This window comes from Diospyros lotus, chromosome 4 (assembly GCF_014633365.1).
Source record: "Diospyros lotus cultivar Yz01 chromosome 4, ASM1463336v1, whole genome shotgun sequence".
In the NCBI taxonomy this organism is placed as follows: Eukaryota; Viridiplantae; Streptophyta; class Magnoliopsida; order Ericales; family Ebenaceae; genus Diospyros; species Diospyros lotus.
The window spans coordinates 41346667-41362424 of record NC_068341.1 but is presented as its reverse complement, the minus strand read 5'-3'; the positions used below and the strand labels follow the sequence as shown (position 1 = coordinate 41362424).

At 35.5% G+C, this 15758-nt stretch overlaps 1 protein-coding gene across 2 annotated transcripts; it reads left to right on the top strand.

Annotated features, from left to right (window-relative positions):
- Nucleotides 1-1458: 1458 nt before the first annotated feature.
- On the top strand, nucleotides 1459-13882 carry LOC127800145 (la-related protein 1B-like). Of its 2 annotated transcripts, none has more exons than XM_052334595.1 (6): nucleotides 1459-2251; nucleotides 2494-3046; nucleotides 3117-3291; nucleotides 3402-3492; nucleotides 10799-10870; nucleotides 13296-13882. In XM_052334595.1, exons 1-6 carry the CDS (start codon nucleotides 1760-1762, stop codon nucleotides 13431-13433), a joined length of 1521 nt encoding a protein of 506 aa, XP_052190555.1. In that variant the 5' UTR covers nucleotides 1459-1759; the 3' UTR covers nucleotides 13434-13882. The 2 variants fall into 2 exon arrangements, with proteins under 2 accessions (XP_052190555.1, XP_052190554.1); XM_052334594.1 differs by having other exon boundaries at nucleotides 2488-3046; nucleotides 13296-13880.
- The last annotated feature ends 1876 nt before the right edge of the window (nucleotides 13883-15758 follow it).

The window sequence follows — 15758 nt, the reverse complement described above, 5'->3', positions numbered from 1 at the left end:
TGTTGAATACAAGAGAGTATACAGAGAGATCCTGGTGTTTCTATTTTCTTTCTTTCTTGTGTGTTTTCTCAACATGGTTATGCCGTTGAGGGGGAAATATGGACCTGGAATTGTGGCCTTTCTGCAATTTGCAACAAAGGTTGCAACAAAGGCAAGGCTCGTGTCGCACAACAAATCAAGTCTTAATCTCTCTAAGTGAGATGTCGTATAGATTTTTTAAAATAGTCATACTATAAAGTGCTTGAGAGGTTGTAAGAGGTGGTGGTATTCTTACGAGAGACCCTTTACTCATGAGAGTTGTGGTATGGTCATTTTTGTATATAGTTTTATTCTAATCTTATAAAGAGATTATTTTTAAGCGATATGACCTAATAGGGTATATGAAAATAAAAAAAAATATATTTTAAATTTGTCGATTTAATGGTTTCAAAAATAATTAAAAGTAATGTTTTTTCCTATTTAAATCCATAACGCTTCTCTTATTTATCATTCCTCAAATGATTTTTCTCATAAATTTTGTTCTCAGGTTGAATTATTTGTACTAATACATAAATACAAACATTTAATTGAATAGCATATTGACCAGTATTCTTATTAAAATTTGTTTACGTTTATTATATAAATTAATTCTTATCAAACATTCACTTGACTTAATATTTTAAGTTATTAATGATCTATCAATATGTTATGGGTGTCCCAAATAAAAATGACTTTTACATGCACATTAATTTAAATATAAATTATAACACAATTATTATATAAAATAGGTTTTATGGTGAAATAAAAATGATTCTCTTTGTTTGGAGGAGGATAGTATTAAATTGTTTTTATATATTTTTCTTTGAAAGTATAGTTTTTATTTATTCAAAAATAATAAATGTAATGTAATGTAATGAAAATAAAAGTTAATTTTATATTTGTGATAACATTTTATATTAATATTTTGTATTATGTGTAATATTATTGGAAGTATATATAAAATATTAGTAGGGCATTAGTGAGTGTCTAATTTAAGTATTTAAATAATATTTCTTTTCATAAAATTAGACATAAAATTTAATAAATTATTAAATAAAACTCAAACTGACATAACATAACAAAAGCAACAAAAGTGAGGTGAATTGGATTGATTGATTTAAATTTTCGTATTAAATCAACTCATGTAAAGTTAAATTTACTTGACTTGAGGTGATTTTATTATTTAATTTTATATAGTAGTGTGATTATATTATGTATGTATAAATAAAAAAAATATAAAGAATGTTTTGAGAATTTATTTTAATAATTTGTTAAAAATTGAAACTTATCATTAAATCAATCGCATTATTTTAAATTTAAATATTAATTTGTCCCAAACAAATCCTTAAGGACGAGGGTTTTGGAGAGGGGAACAAATGAATAATAATAATAATAATAAAAGGTATAAAAAGAGGAATAGAGTAGAAAGAAGGAATAGAGAGAGGAGAGAGGGGAGAGGGGAGAGAGAGAGAGCGAGCGAGAGAGAGAGAGAGAGAGAGAGCGCTCATCAAGAGCGTGAGAGGATCATCGTGTCGAGGCGCGATCGGGGTTCCATCTCAGTGATCCATCCCTCGTCGATTAATCTTTGGAACTCAATCCGTCTTCCATTGTCAACTCTGCGATTCCTTCTTCTTCTGTTTGGCTCACGACGCCCCGCAGCTCTTCCTCTCTTGCAAATTTTGATCGATTTCGGTTTCCCTTTTGTTTTTATTTTATCGATCGAGTTTTCGAAACCCTAGCTATGATGTCCGCGGCTGCTAATCACGCTCCTGTCAATACCCGCGCCGGAGGCGAAGACCTAGCGGCGCGTGTTGTCGCGCCGCCGCCGCAGCAGTGGAATCAGGTTGTTCGGGGGGATGAATCTGAGCCGATCGTTTCGTCCGTTGCGGCTGCGTCGGCGGTTGGTCTGGGGAAAATCAACTGTTCTCCTTCTGAGGGGTCTTTTTCGAAGCTGGCGGCGGCGGCGGTTTCCGATTCGTCGACATCGTCGGTGCAAGATGATTGCGCTGTAGAGGCGCAGCGAGAGTGCTCGGGTAATGGTAATGGTAGTGGCAATGGCAATGCGGGTAAGAAGCCGGCTTGGAACAAGCCTTCCAACGACGCTATAGAGGTCGGGCCAGTTATGGGGGCCGTTTCTTGGCCCGCTCTCTCCGAGTCCACCAAGACTGGTCAGAAACCGTCTTCGTCTGAATCATTGAAAGCCCTCTCGGATGGATCGGTCTCGGTATCCCAGGTTGTTTTAATTGTTTTCAATCCTTGAATCTTCTGTTTATCTGTTCTTTCTGTTTTGCAGTTAGGTTTGCTTTGTTTTAGTTATTATCACTACTGTTGTCGTTCTTGATACGGAATAATTGAATGCTTGCTTTCTAATGTAGCTTATGGTCTTGTCTGATTTTGTTTTATTCCATTATGATTGTTTATGTATACTTTGTATTATTGAGGACTTTAGTCGGGTCGTCTTCTTCTCAGAAACAGGTAGTCACTAATAGCTCAAACCTTACTTTGAGTCCAATTCATCCGACAACCACAAGCCAAAAATATGTGAAGAGTGATGGTGCGAGTTCAAGTGGAAGTGCATCTGCCAATGGTGGGCTCCCGCAGCAACCTCCATCGGTGGCTACGGTAGTGGAAAGATCTTCCAATATTACTGGGAAACCTGGGTCTGGTGTTCCTGACTCATCTTCAAGAGACCATGCACACAGGGAAAGTGGAAGAAGAGGAGCATTTGGGTCACATTCTCAGAGTGGGAATCATCATGCACAGCAACGCAATTCATCTAGGAGGGGCAATGGGAGTCCACATCTTCACAATGATGGTTCTTTTCATCAGAATTATGGGGCCAGGCGGTACCAGGACCACTGGAATCATGATTGGAACTCTAGTCATAGTTTCAATGGCAGAGATGCTCGTATACAGCCTCAGAGAGTTGTTAATAGGGGTTTTACGCGAACCTCTCCACGTAATACTGCTTCATTTATTCCTCCACCTGTGTCTATACAACCTTTTAGCAACCACATGGTTTACCCTGGTAAAGTTGGTTTTTTATATTTTATGATTCAAAAGCCTGGGTTTCTCCTAAAGTCTCTTTGTGGTTGCAGATATTGCATCCCAGGTGATCTATGTTCAAGCTCCCCTTCCACCTCCACCTCCACCTCCTGAGTCCCACGGAGGTGTGGCTTTTATCCCACCAATACCACCTCAGGCCATGTATTTTCCCATGCCAGATCCACAGTTGAAAAATAAGATAGTGAATCAGATAAATTATTATTTCAGGTACCTTACTTTTTGTTGCTCTGATCTGCCTGGGCAATCCTATCTTGTTGATTGCTTTTCATGGTGAGAACTTTAATTCTAACAGCATGTTTTTATTACTATTATTGCAGCAATGAGAATTTAGTTAAAGATACATACTTGCGGCTGAAGATGGATGAACAGGGCTGGGTTCCCATTAAAACAATTGCAGACTTCAGAAAAGTGAGTTTGGTCAGGAATTGTTCATGTTTTGGCTTGCTTCTTCTGATGTTAAGATTCGGAGTGGTCTTACTGAGACTCTCTGTTATAGATAAGTAATGAATATTAGTTTGGTTCCATCCTCTCTTTTTTGGCTTACTGGTTCCGTCTTTAATCTCATTCAATCTATAAACTTTTAAAATTTCAATTGTCACAAATTTATATATTTGCTTAATTTTGACGTCAGCAACTTCCAACTGTTTACCAAATTGAATATCTTGAGCAATATATTAAGAATACTGTGTTTACACATATTCCTCATCCTATATTTTATGTAGTCTAGAAATCTTATATTGGACTTGCCTTGAATTTATGATCCTTGTACATCAGGTCGTGATAATTTAAGTGCAATGCTTCGTGGTCACTTGTTATGATATGCTCTGAATTCATTTTCCCATGATTATTTCTTTCTTTTCATTTTTCCTTTTTTGATCTGATTTATTGTCATTAGATGTATGGTTGGTATCATTTTTGTTCTCTAACATGTGGTTCACATTGTGTGGACAAAGATGCAAGAACAAGTTAAAGCCTTTACTTTTTGGAGCAGTTCTAGCTTATCTAGAATTATAATTTTAAGATGTTTTGCGCTTTCCCTTTCCTAATTGGAGTTATTGCTCTATCTGGAATTGATTGTTGTGTTTTTCTTTACTGAAATTCTTATCCTAGTTTTGGTATTGCATTGTTTCTTAAGCATTAGGCTCCACTTTTTAGCTTTGTTCTTTTAGTGCTGTGGTTAAAGCGAAGCTGCTTCTGTTGAGAGGAAAACAATAAGCTTTAATATTTTTGTTTTATGTTAGGCTTGTGTTATATTGCCGTCAATCTGTTTGTATGCTTGTCATTCCTTGCATTCTAGTAGAAACCAGTCATTGAGGAGATCGCCTCATTACCTACTGTGTACTAGGTACTAATAATCTTAGAAGACAGCCAAAATAAACCTGGGGATTTTTCTGCATTGCAGGCGTTGATGGCTTCAAGAACTTCCTCCTCTGAGAACAGTCTTTTGGGCCAGGATCTTGAACCTTAGGAATAAAATTGTACTGTAAACTTGTCAAGGCCTGTCTCAGATCTTCCTCCAAATAGAGCCTTTTATAATACTAGACAATACTATTTGAAGTTAAATCCCCCATTAAATACCTCCTTGCCTTCCAAGAGAGGGCAGTATATAAAAAGTTTCCAATCTTTTCTTTTTAATGCTGAATAGGATTGACTAATCAGCTGAACTTTGCCTCCATAATGAGAAGTTCATTTGCAAAAATGAGCAATTACTCTCTCTCTCTCTCTAGTCTTAGATTCGAGTCTGATAGATGTGGAAGGAATATGTTGTAACTTGGTTGAATGAATAAATTATGTAGAAAACAACAATAAAAAATATACCAAGCCTTAAGACTAGGTGACCTTGGTTACATGAATTCTTTCCTATTAATTATGTCTATTTAAGATCATATTTTTTGTAAGGCCATTATTTCTCATGTTATGTCTAGGAGTTCTTTGTCAAGTTTTCTTTAGCCTTTCTCTTCCTCTTTTGTTATAAACTATATCTACTCTCCTCATAGGAGGATTTAAGAGTGCCTGTTGGTCCTCATTTTTTCAACATCTAAACTATCTCGTTCTCTGTAGTTTCCATTTTGATTTTCTTACAAAACTCATTTCTAATTATTTTTTTTGTGGCCACACACCTGCTATGACATTTTTATCATAATTTAGATTTTGCATATTGTTAGTACTTAATTGTTTTAACATTTTAGCGTCATATAAGAAAGCTGGTCTTTTGTTTGACAAATTGTTCTGTTAACTCTAAAGGGGTTCTACAATCATATAAAATGTTGGAAATGCTTCTCTGTTTTAATAACCTCGTGTTGTTTTTCTGAACGTCATCGTTAAAAATTTTCTTCTATTTTTGAACAATTTATTTGAAATATTTGAACTAATATTTTCTTGGAATGACTTGATCCGCAAAGCTCACTGTAACATCATTCACACTTCTTTGTCTTTCCTTTAAAAGAAAATATAATTTACATTTTATATGTTCAGTTTTCACTTTGCTCAACTTGAAGCCCGTAGATTTTATGGTGCCATCTAGAACTTGAGTTTAGTATTCATGCTTTATTTGGTCTTGTTCACCAAGGAACTTCTTTTTAGATAATTTTTAGTGAGTTCATCCATCACCAAAACAAAAAGGTGGAGGGTTGTTTTCTTTATCTAATTCAAGTATAATTTTAAAAAGCTTCAGTTCGTCTTTTGAAAGCCCTAACCCATTTTTTTTTCTTTGTGACACATCGTTAATAATCTTTGTATAAGCAACTTGAACTCTCTTCTTTTGTAAAACCTTTTATAATCCTTTTTGGGAACTTTGCTTTTCTCAAATATACAAACACCATATATAAATATTTTTATTAATTTTAGACCTTTCCATCAAACACCTTTATAAGTAGATAATCTTTCATTGTTACCTTGGTAGGCATGAAATCAATTGGTTTTTAGAGACTTCAGTTTTGCTCAATCACACTAGTATGGTTCTTTAGCATGATCGTTCTATAATTTTTACAATGGGCATTAGAGTATTATTTCTCCATTCTTCAGGCATGATTTAAGGATCACATGGAATAGTTTCATTAACCAGTTGCTTTATATACTTAGATCATCATATGACATATTTGCTATACTTGTAATCCTTTTCCCATGGTTGTCTTGATAACTGATATACTATGCATGGACATGAGACAAGACATTTTTCAAATAAGTAGGATGTTATGACCCAAAGGGTAATTTTGAAATTTTTGTAATAACAGTAGCCCACATGGCCACTTGTAGTAGTTACTTGCTAGATTATTCCCCATGGTTATGATGTGAACCAGTGGGAAGGCCTATGTGAGGCCAAGATGTATGAGGATGGGAGTTTATGCTGAATGAGAAAACTCTTTCCCTCATAATTCTCTCCCTCCCTCTCTCAATTCTCTCTCAACTTTCCCTCCAAAACTCTCGTTCTTTCTCTCTTGATCCTTCTCATTCTCTTGTCAATTCAAGTCTCATCCGAGAGACTTGACATTTTGGTATCATAGCTTGTCATCCTCGACTGTGATTCCAGTGTAAGGCGGGTGTGATCTAAGCGAAGCAAACTGGAGGAAGGCTAATTGTGTTTGAAGAGTGTAGACGGTGGATCGGATGGCGGACGGAACTAGATTGAAGCAATTGAAGAATTGCAGGGAAGCTATGGAGTTTGGTATGGCACAAACGCATGAAACGGTCTCCCAAAGTAGAGAAGTGAGGGTGATTTGAGATGAATTGCGAGAGGATATGGTGGCCTCGCGAGGAGTACAGAGGGAATTGGCGAGGCATAGGGGTGTGCATGGTGCAGTTTGGCCAATTTTTGGCATTTTCAGTATGCCAAACCGCACATGCGGTTTTTCTGTCAAACCAAACTGCGTGGCTTGGTTTGGTGCGCAGAAACCACACTGAACTGCTCTGCATTTTGCGATGCAGTTTGATGTGGTTTTCATGGTTTACAATATTTGTTGTCATAGTGGACTTATATGCAATATTAAGGGGAACAATAAAGATAGAAAATTAAAATGTTTGAGTTAATACAAATAAAATAATAAACATGTTTGATAAATAAATAAAAAATTACTAGTGGCTACTGGCGACCATTGTTGGTCGAAGATCCCCACAATTAGAGTCTATCATTTGAAACGCCAAGCCAAAGGAGTTAACATACACAAAAATTGGATAGATTCAACATCAGGATTTTCCTAGATTTGATTTTTAATTTTCGGTTAGAATTGAAAAACACACTGGCTGTCACCACCGGCCACCGTGGCTGGTGAGTTCCAGCGATCAGAGGCAACCACCCGACACCCTTATCCCCATTAACCAACATACCCAAATACTAACAAGATCCAACAATTGAATCTCTATAGATCTAAGCTTAAACTTTCGACTAAATCCAAACTGTGCGTATATACGTATATATATCATGGATTGATGCCAAAAATAAGGCTAATAAAACTAAAAGACTTACCTTCTTGTAGATCAGGGTTGCTTTCATGGTGAAAATACAATCGAATTCAAAATTAGATAGTTGGATTTCATAAAATCAGTGATTTATAGGAGCGTTCTTGGAAGAGAATGAGAGAGAAAGAGAGAGAGAGACGAAAATAACAAGAAGAAGGGGAGGAAAGGAGTTGGGAGCCTGTTTTATATTTTATAATTTATTTTTTTAATTTTTATATTATTAGTCGGGTGGTTCGGTTTTAAATTGAACCGATTTTCCTCAAACCTCTAATTGCACAGTTTGAGGATTTATCAAATCGTGCCAAACCATTCTCCTAGAAAAACCACGCGGTGCGGTGCAGTCGGTTTTCGCGGTTTGCCAGTTTTTTTGAACACTCTTAGTGAGGCATAGGGAGATGATGGAACAATACAGATAGTAGATTAACATCATGTTCAACATGCTATCGTCGCTTCCCCAATTTTGGTTACCACCAGAATTTCCTCCCATATCAGTACCTAATTCGGGCATGTCGGGCCAAGGCATCCTTTCTTGACCCCAGGAAGTGACAGAGACGGGGAATTCACCTTATGAGGAAGCTAGAAATCAAGTAAGAGAATTCAATTCTCCTAGATTTGGTCAAGGCCTTTTGCCGAGGGTGGAGATACCTTTGATTGAAGGATCCAAACCTTGATGGTGGATCTAGAGGTGTGATAGGTTCTTCCAGTATTACAACATAGCATAACTCCAGAGGATCACCCTTGGTCCCTTGCTATAGCCTATCTGAATGATATGGCTGATTCATGGTTCCAAGGGTGGTTCAGATCTAGGGGAATGGGGGCAAGGTGGATTGATTTTGTAGAGGATCTATGTATACGTTTTGGGGAAAGAAATATAGCCGATGTAATTGAGGAATTTAACAAACTCAAACAGGAGGGTTCGGTCATTGAATATCATGTAAAGTTTGAGGAGTTTGAAGCTTTGATGTGGAATGCCCAACCATCTCTTACAGATCGGTATTTTGTGTCTAGTTTTTATCAATGGCCTTAAGGAAGAATTAAGGTCCATGGTAAAAATGATGATTACTACTATGGTGAGATAAGTGACAAAGAAAGCTAGGCTACAGAAGAACAAGACTATGCCAAGGCCCATTCCACTTGTCAGCCATCTTATAGGAGGAAATTCTCGAGCCTTAGTGGTTGGAGTGGCTTCCAGTGGACCTAAAGGAAACCACAACCCTCTTAGGACTACTACTATGGAGCAAGGGAGATTGATGGGATTGTGTTATAGATGTGGGGGTAAGTATAGTCTCGGCCACTAGTGTAGGGGGCAGCTGTTGAATATGGAAGGTCAGGAAGATGATAGGGCTGAAGGCTTGATAGAAGGAGAAGAAGAAGAGAAGCAAGAAGTGGCAGGCAACACCATTGAAGATAGGAAGGTGGGGAGATCTCTTTCCATGCACTTAGAGGGGGGCTAACTGGTAAGATTATCAAAGTGCAAGGACAAGTTGGTAAGAAGAAGTTGATGATGTTGATAGATAGTGGCAGCACTCATAACTTCTTGAATGAAGCTACTGCCACAGAGCTGAGATGCAAGATGACAACCACCACTCCCTTATCTGTGACTCTGGCCAATGGGAACAAGATGTGTAGTCACTAAGTGTGCGGGATTCAGGTGGATGATGCAAGGGCGTGAATTTCAAGCTGACTTGAGGATTTTGGAGTTGGGAGAATGTGAAATTGTGTTAGGAGTTGACTGGATGAGGATAGTCGATCCCCTAACTTTTGACTTCAACAAATTAGAAGTCACTGCGGAGATGGGAAACATGAAGCTTACCCTTATGGGCAGTATGGAGCAGGGAGAAAGCAAGCTGATCAAAGGGAGGAAGTTACAAAGATTGATACAAAGTAAGGGAGGGAAGATTGCTCAAATGTATTCCATTCAAGCTCTGGAATGGAATGTACCAGTGTCCCAACATGCCGGCGACACTGGTACAGCAACCCCTAGGAAGTCAGTGCTTTATAGATTATATAGAGTTGCTGCAGAAAATATTTGGTGACATGTCCATCTTTAAGTGTTATGTCTGCCTGCTTGATATTTTAATCATGTCTAAAATTTAGAACCACATGCACATGCTTTCTGTTTGACAAGAAATCAGCATGCCTATAATTTCAGGCGAAGGAAGCATAATATCTCACATAGAGCTTATGCCAGATAATCTGTACCTTAAGTCATAATGGATCTCAGGGCTGGAATCACACTGTTTTGTAACAGTTACAATATTAGGCCTTCCTCTCCAGTCCTAGTGGATTTTTTTATTTGTTCTCTTCTAAAGTCTTCCTCTCTGATGAACTTTTAGATGATTTTACGTTTTTGAAACTTCAAACTTGGTACATTTTATGTATATTTGTTGGTTTCTTGCTCCATCGACTATACAATTTTGGAGAACTTCAATTTTTGTTGCAATTCTTAATTGCTAGAAGTTCATTGTTGCTACAATGGACATTGGACTGATTGCTCACTGACAAACTAGTCACAAGATATTTTATTGTGTCTGTGCTTATGTTTGCTTCTTCATGATTTTCTTTTTTCTTTTTGATCAATTCATCCTTTTATAGGTATCTCAAGAAACTACTGTGAAATCAAAATGCTTGTTTTGGTCAACTAGGAGGTTTTGTTGTGAGACCATTCCGATCTCATCTCCTTAGGACTGTGGTGCTCTCTCTGTGACACCATTTCTATCTCCTTAGAACTTTGGTGCTCTTCTCCCATTGCAAACTTTACTTCATTTCAACCGATGTATTTGTCTCAAGTCTTCACTTGATGTTGGGTTTGTTGAGATGGCACACTTTTGAGCATGGATTCCATATGGATCTCTTTTAACTTTTTATGAAATCTGGAATGGTTTGAGTGTTGAAGGAATTCTAAAATATGTGGTGTGATATTGGCTAGTGAATTGTGAATAAAGTGGCATGTTGTAATTTTTTCTCTTGGTAAGTTCATAGAACACTGAAACAACTGCCGTGGAAAATGAATGTGTTCCCATTCAGTCATTGGAAATCCTTCATGTGATTTGATTTAGGTATCTGTGAAATGACTTTTAAAGAAAGTCTTTGGCTTGTGTTTTTGTTTGGTTTTGATTATTTCACCATCTTATATCCTCTAGTCTTTCAGCAGCAGAGTGCTTACCGAGTACTTTTTTTTTTGCTGTTGCCAATGCTATAGGATTGCATGCTTGGTTAAAAGAAACTTCTCTTATTTTTCCTTGGGATTCTTTTACAGGTTAAGGATTTGACAAACAACATCCAGCTTATATTGGATGCTTTGCGCACTTCAAATGTGGTGGAAGTGAAGGTATGTTGAACTAATCATAGAGGATTCTATTTAAGTAGTTTTTAATATGCTTACTTTCTCCAACAGTTTGCCCCATAAGGAGAAGTTGATTTGCAAATATTAAGTTATTAACAATTATTTTCTTCTTTTTTCTTTTATTTATTTGACTCCCTCAAGATTAGGTCTTGAGTCTTAGATGTAAGAGGAATTTACTCAACAAAAAAAAAGGGTGTAAGATGAATTTGTTGCAACTTGCTTGAGTGAAAAATTTATAGATAAAACAAGGATATGAATAGTAGTGGCAATAAGAAACATAGGATTACACCAGGTGGGGTTGATTACATGAATTTAGCTTGCTAATCATCTTTATCCACGATCATATCTTCTATAAGGCTACTGTTTATTGAATAGCTTGCTAATCATCTTTATCCATTATAGTATCTTCTATACTGTTTATTGAATAGCTTGCTAATCATCTTTATCCATGATCATGAACAGTGGCAGCCAATGATATGAATAGTGTAATTGTTTCATTAAGGTATTTTTGGTCTTTCTCTACTTCTATTACCAATTTCAGTAGGCGGCCAGTCAACTTCAGTATGAATAATCTCTTCTAATTGTCTTTTTGTATAAACCATAACTTTCTCTTCTCAGTCATGTTGATATTTTGTGTATGTCAACACTAAATTGCTTGCCTTTTTGTGCCATTTAACATAACTGGTCGTATCAGTTATCTTCTCCCTTCTGAACAATTGATTCCAAATATTTGAATTGATCTTTTCTTGGAATAATCTTTTAAGTCTCATCATAACACCAATTTGCACTTCCCTTTTTTACTAAATTTGTATTTCATATATTTAGTTTTCAATGTGCTTGACCTGAAGCAGTTAGATTTTAATGCACTCTTCTATAATTTGAGTTTATGACTGTTCATAGCTTCTTTTGTTTTGCCACCAAAACAATGCTATATAGTATATACAATAATATATATCAAGGCACTTCATTTCGAAATGTTTAGTGAGTTCATTCAACACTAAAACATTTACCTTAGTGTAGATATGAATTATAATTAAAAATGTTTCATATCTCTTTTCACAGGTCATAACACATATTTTTGCTCCATAATACATATCTTTAATAAATCCGTTATAAGTAACTCAACCTCTTTCTCTTTTTTTTTTTTTTTTTTTTAATTTTAAAATTTTCCTTTATAAATCTATATACACCATATATCTTTAGACCTTTTCATCAGATGGCTTAGCAAGTGTACCAACTTTCATTGTTTGCTTAAAACCTCTTCCAAAGTTCTGTAATATGGCCGCTTGTTCGCTTGATCCTTTCTATAATTTTCACAATTTTAAGCATGGTCTTTATTCTTGTAAATGGGCATTGATGTGTTGCTATTCCATTTGTCAAGCATCTACTTTGATTTAAGAATCACTTTGAATAATTTCGTTAACTGTATAATGTTAGCCTACCCGAAGCATTTTTTCATTCATTTATCAAGATATTTTTTGCTTTTATTATTTTCCATTTCTTATATTTTTTGTAACTTATTTCACTTCCTTGAACATGTAATTCTAATTTTTTTTTTTCCAAAGTTACCAAGATGCCATAACATAATATTTGTTTTTCCACGTTTATTGAATAGCTTAGAAAAATACTTCCATCTTTACTTGAACCCCCCACCCCATGTGGTAGCACCTTTTACTTCTTTTATGCCATTTAGTTGGTTCAAAACACTTGCTTCTTTGTTCTCCCCCCCCCCCCCCCCCCCGGTCTTACTCTAGCTAATTTTTCATTTTTCATTTTTCTTGTTGCTAACATATATCTTCAAATTTTCATTATTGGAGCATGTATGCAAAGTTTTTTTTTAGCAATTCGTGGTCCGCTTGATCCATTTATGCCATCTTTTATAATGCTATTCTCTAATCTAGGTTTTTTTTAAAACTTTGCCTTGATGATGATGTTATGTGTTCTCCCAATCTAACTTGGGATGTGTGTGTGTGTGTGTGTATTTGACAAAGTTTGTAGTCTCTGCTCTGAGAATAAGGTTAACTGCAATATCCAACCTTGTGATATCCACTAGCTCTTCCTTTAAAGTTTTATCCATAATCTCCAGTACGTTCCTTATAATACAATCCTGCTCTGAGTTGCAAAGTTTGCCTCTTTTGACTCTTAACAAATATTTTAGCCTTTTATCCTTCTCACCAACACATCTCATTTCTTGGAGGCTTGACATTGGCTACAACTTCATAGATTTTCTCTATTATATAAGTTCCAAAGGTTTTGTGATATAAATATTGGGCTTCTGGTCATAAACTTCTTTCTTTACTTTACTCACCGTTTCTGTAGAAAATGCAAGAGTCCTTGTGAAATTAGCAATGCGTAAAGTATTCTGGTAGCAAATGGTATACGTCAATTCCTATGTGGTTTGTGTTTACAGGGTGATAAAATAAGAAAGCTTAATGATTGGAGGAGATGGATCATGCCATTGCCACCCGTTCAGATATCTTCTCCATCTGCAGGACGGCCGGGTGATGACACGCTGGCGACCAGCATCCAGAGTATGTCACTCCAGTAGAAGAGAAACAACCATCAGGGTCAGGCCGAGGCATTCCCAAATAAATGAGACTCAACGCCACACAGGATGTCTTTGACCTTGCCATGGTACGATGATGAAATGTCAAAAAATAGAAAAAAAAATTATATATATATATATATATATATATTAAGAGAAAAACGCACCTAAAGGAATAACGGGAACATAGGATAAAACAAGAGTTTTTTTTTTTTTTTTCTCTTTAATTTTTTATGACTTGACATATATTAGTTGTAGTGTTAGCAGCAGCAGCAGCAAGAGTTTATTGGGAATTGGGATATGTGTGATTTTGGCAGGCACTGTCTTATTTCGACGTTACTAGTTTCCTTATTAACCTTTCCTTCGTTGGGGAAATTTTGCTACTGCTCCCCATATGCCTGCCTGCTTGCTTCTGCACTGTTATTTATTATATATGCATATATATATATATATATTCGTGTTTATATTTTCAATAATGTGGGCTCTTGTCTTGGGAGATGGCGAGCACACTTGAAATAAGGTAGGTGGTGTTGGATGAATGCCACATTTTTTTGTTGTGATAATCCTCTTTATCTGTGTGCTCTGGCAGTCACACTGCTATATTGCAATTGCAATTGCAATTGCATTTGAGCTTGAGCGTCCGTCCGTCCGTCCGGATTGACCATTAATTTTGTCATTTTCTCACATGTCACTGAAAGTGTTGTATGCCAAACTTCTATAAAGGTTTTTCATGCTATAGTTATTTCTCATTAAAACTTGAATGTTCTTTACAAAATCTCAACATGGATCCAAATTTTTTTTAAAAAGAAAAATTCAGGGGATTTAGATGTATAGAATTATTCTTTATAACCTCTTAAATATATATATATTTTACTTTTTCATCATTAGCTTTAGTTACGGTGACCGCTTTTATAAAATTTTCTTCAGCTAGAAGCTACAAATGATTTCAATAGATTTTCATTATCAAGCTAAATAGTAAATTTAAAGAAAAGTAAATCTCATGATAAACTTGTGTAATTCTTTTTAAATTTTTTCACATGTTAATTAGTGTAAATTACATCCTCAGCTACACCGTTTGTTTCTCCCTCAGTTTCAATGTCCATCGGCTCTCTCCCCTTCCTTTTGCAAAATCTATTTTTAATTAGAAACATATATATTTTCCAATTACAATATTACAAAAATAATAATAATAAAAATATTTCTAATTTCGGGTTTTTCTAATCTTCATATAAACTAAATATATATAATATATTTTCAGAATGTAATTTTAAATAATGCAAAAGTTAAAAGATGCTAAAAAAACCCCCATCAATTATAAAGTTCAAAATCAAAAAACCAAAAGGGTTATAGAGACCCTGTTAACAAAAGAGGGAACAACAAAATAAAGAGTGATGGATGAAGAGAACGAGAAAACATAAACTTGGCCCGGTGTAAGAGTTGAAGAGGATATATGTCATCATCTCTCCCCCTACCTTTGCCCACAGATTGCAAAATTTCAGTAAACTCCATTGACCACATCATATTTAACAATGGTTGATTGACCATATAAAAAAAAAAGAAAGAAAGAAAGAAAGAGAGGAGGTTCAACAACCATTGTCCACCTTATATGTTTGACCATAGCAGCGTAACTAACTAACTAGTGGTCAGTGAGTTCAACTATGGTGATTGAACCCACTAATTCAATAGACTGGTGGGGGTGGTTTAACCATCAAAAGCGAGATTTTGGGTCTTTAAAACAATCTGACATTGTAAATAAATTAATGACAAATGACAAAAAGCAATAGAATTTGCAAAATAAAGTAGTTGCTATAATTTCCTTGGCCTCAATAGTACCTTCTACATGCCATCAGTTTTTCCTTTTTTTTATTTTATTTTATGGTAAAGTGTGTACTTATGTTTTTTGACCAAACCCTACTACTAGTATTGGGTGTATTTTAGGTGTATTTTGCCTAATTTCAGTATTGACCCATGCGACCAACCTTTTAAATCAGTTCTTCCATTGTTCATAGTTATAAAAAAAAAAAAAATTACCTGAACCGAAAGCTTTTTAGAAAAAGTACTCTTTTAACCATAAGGAAGGATATGTTTGATTGCATTAATAATGATTGCCTAAAAAATAAAAATTATCCCACTTCCTTAAAAAATGAATTTCATAAAAAGAAACTTTAAATGCTTGTACCATACACATTTTTCATAAAAAAATTAAGAGTGTTTGATTGCTTTCATAGAAAATATGTATAATAATTTCACATTTTTTATGATAAATATGTGCAATCAAACACACTCTAAGAGTCGGAATCATTTGGCATTGGATAATGAATAACAGGG

Excerpts from the sequence above, each read along its gene's own strand:
- LOC127800145 (XM_052334594.1), top strand. The coding sequence starts at position 1,760 with ATGATGTCCGCGGCTGCTAATCACGCTCCTGTCAATACCCGCGCCGGA. Across the intron at positions 2,252-2,487 it reads GATCGGTCTCGGTATCCCAG|AAACAGGTAGTCACTAATAG; the intron begins GTTGTTTTAATT and ends TCTTCTTCTCAG. Across the intron at positions 3,493-10,798 it reads CAATTGCAGACTTCAGAAAA|GTTAAGGATTTGACAAACAA; the intron begins GTGAGTTTGGTC and ends ATTCTTTTACAG.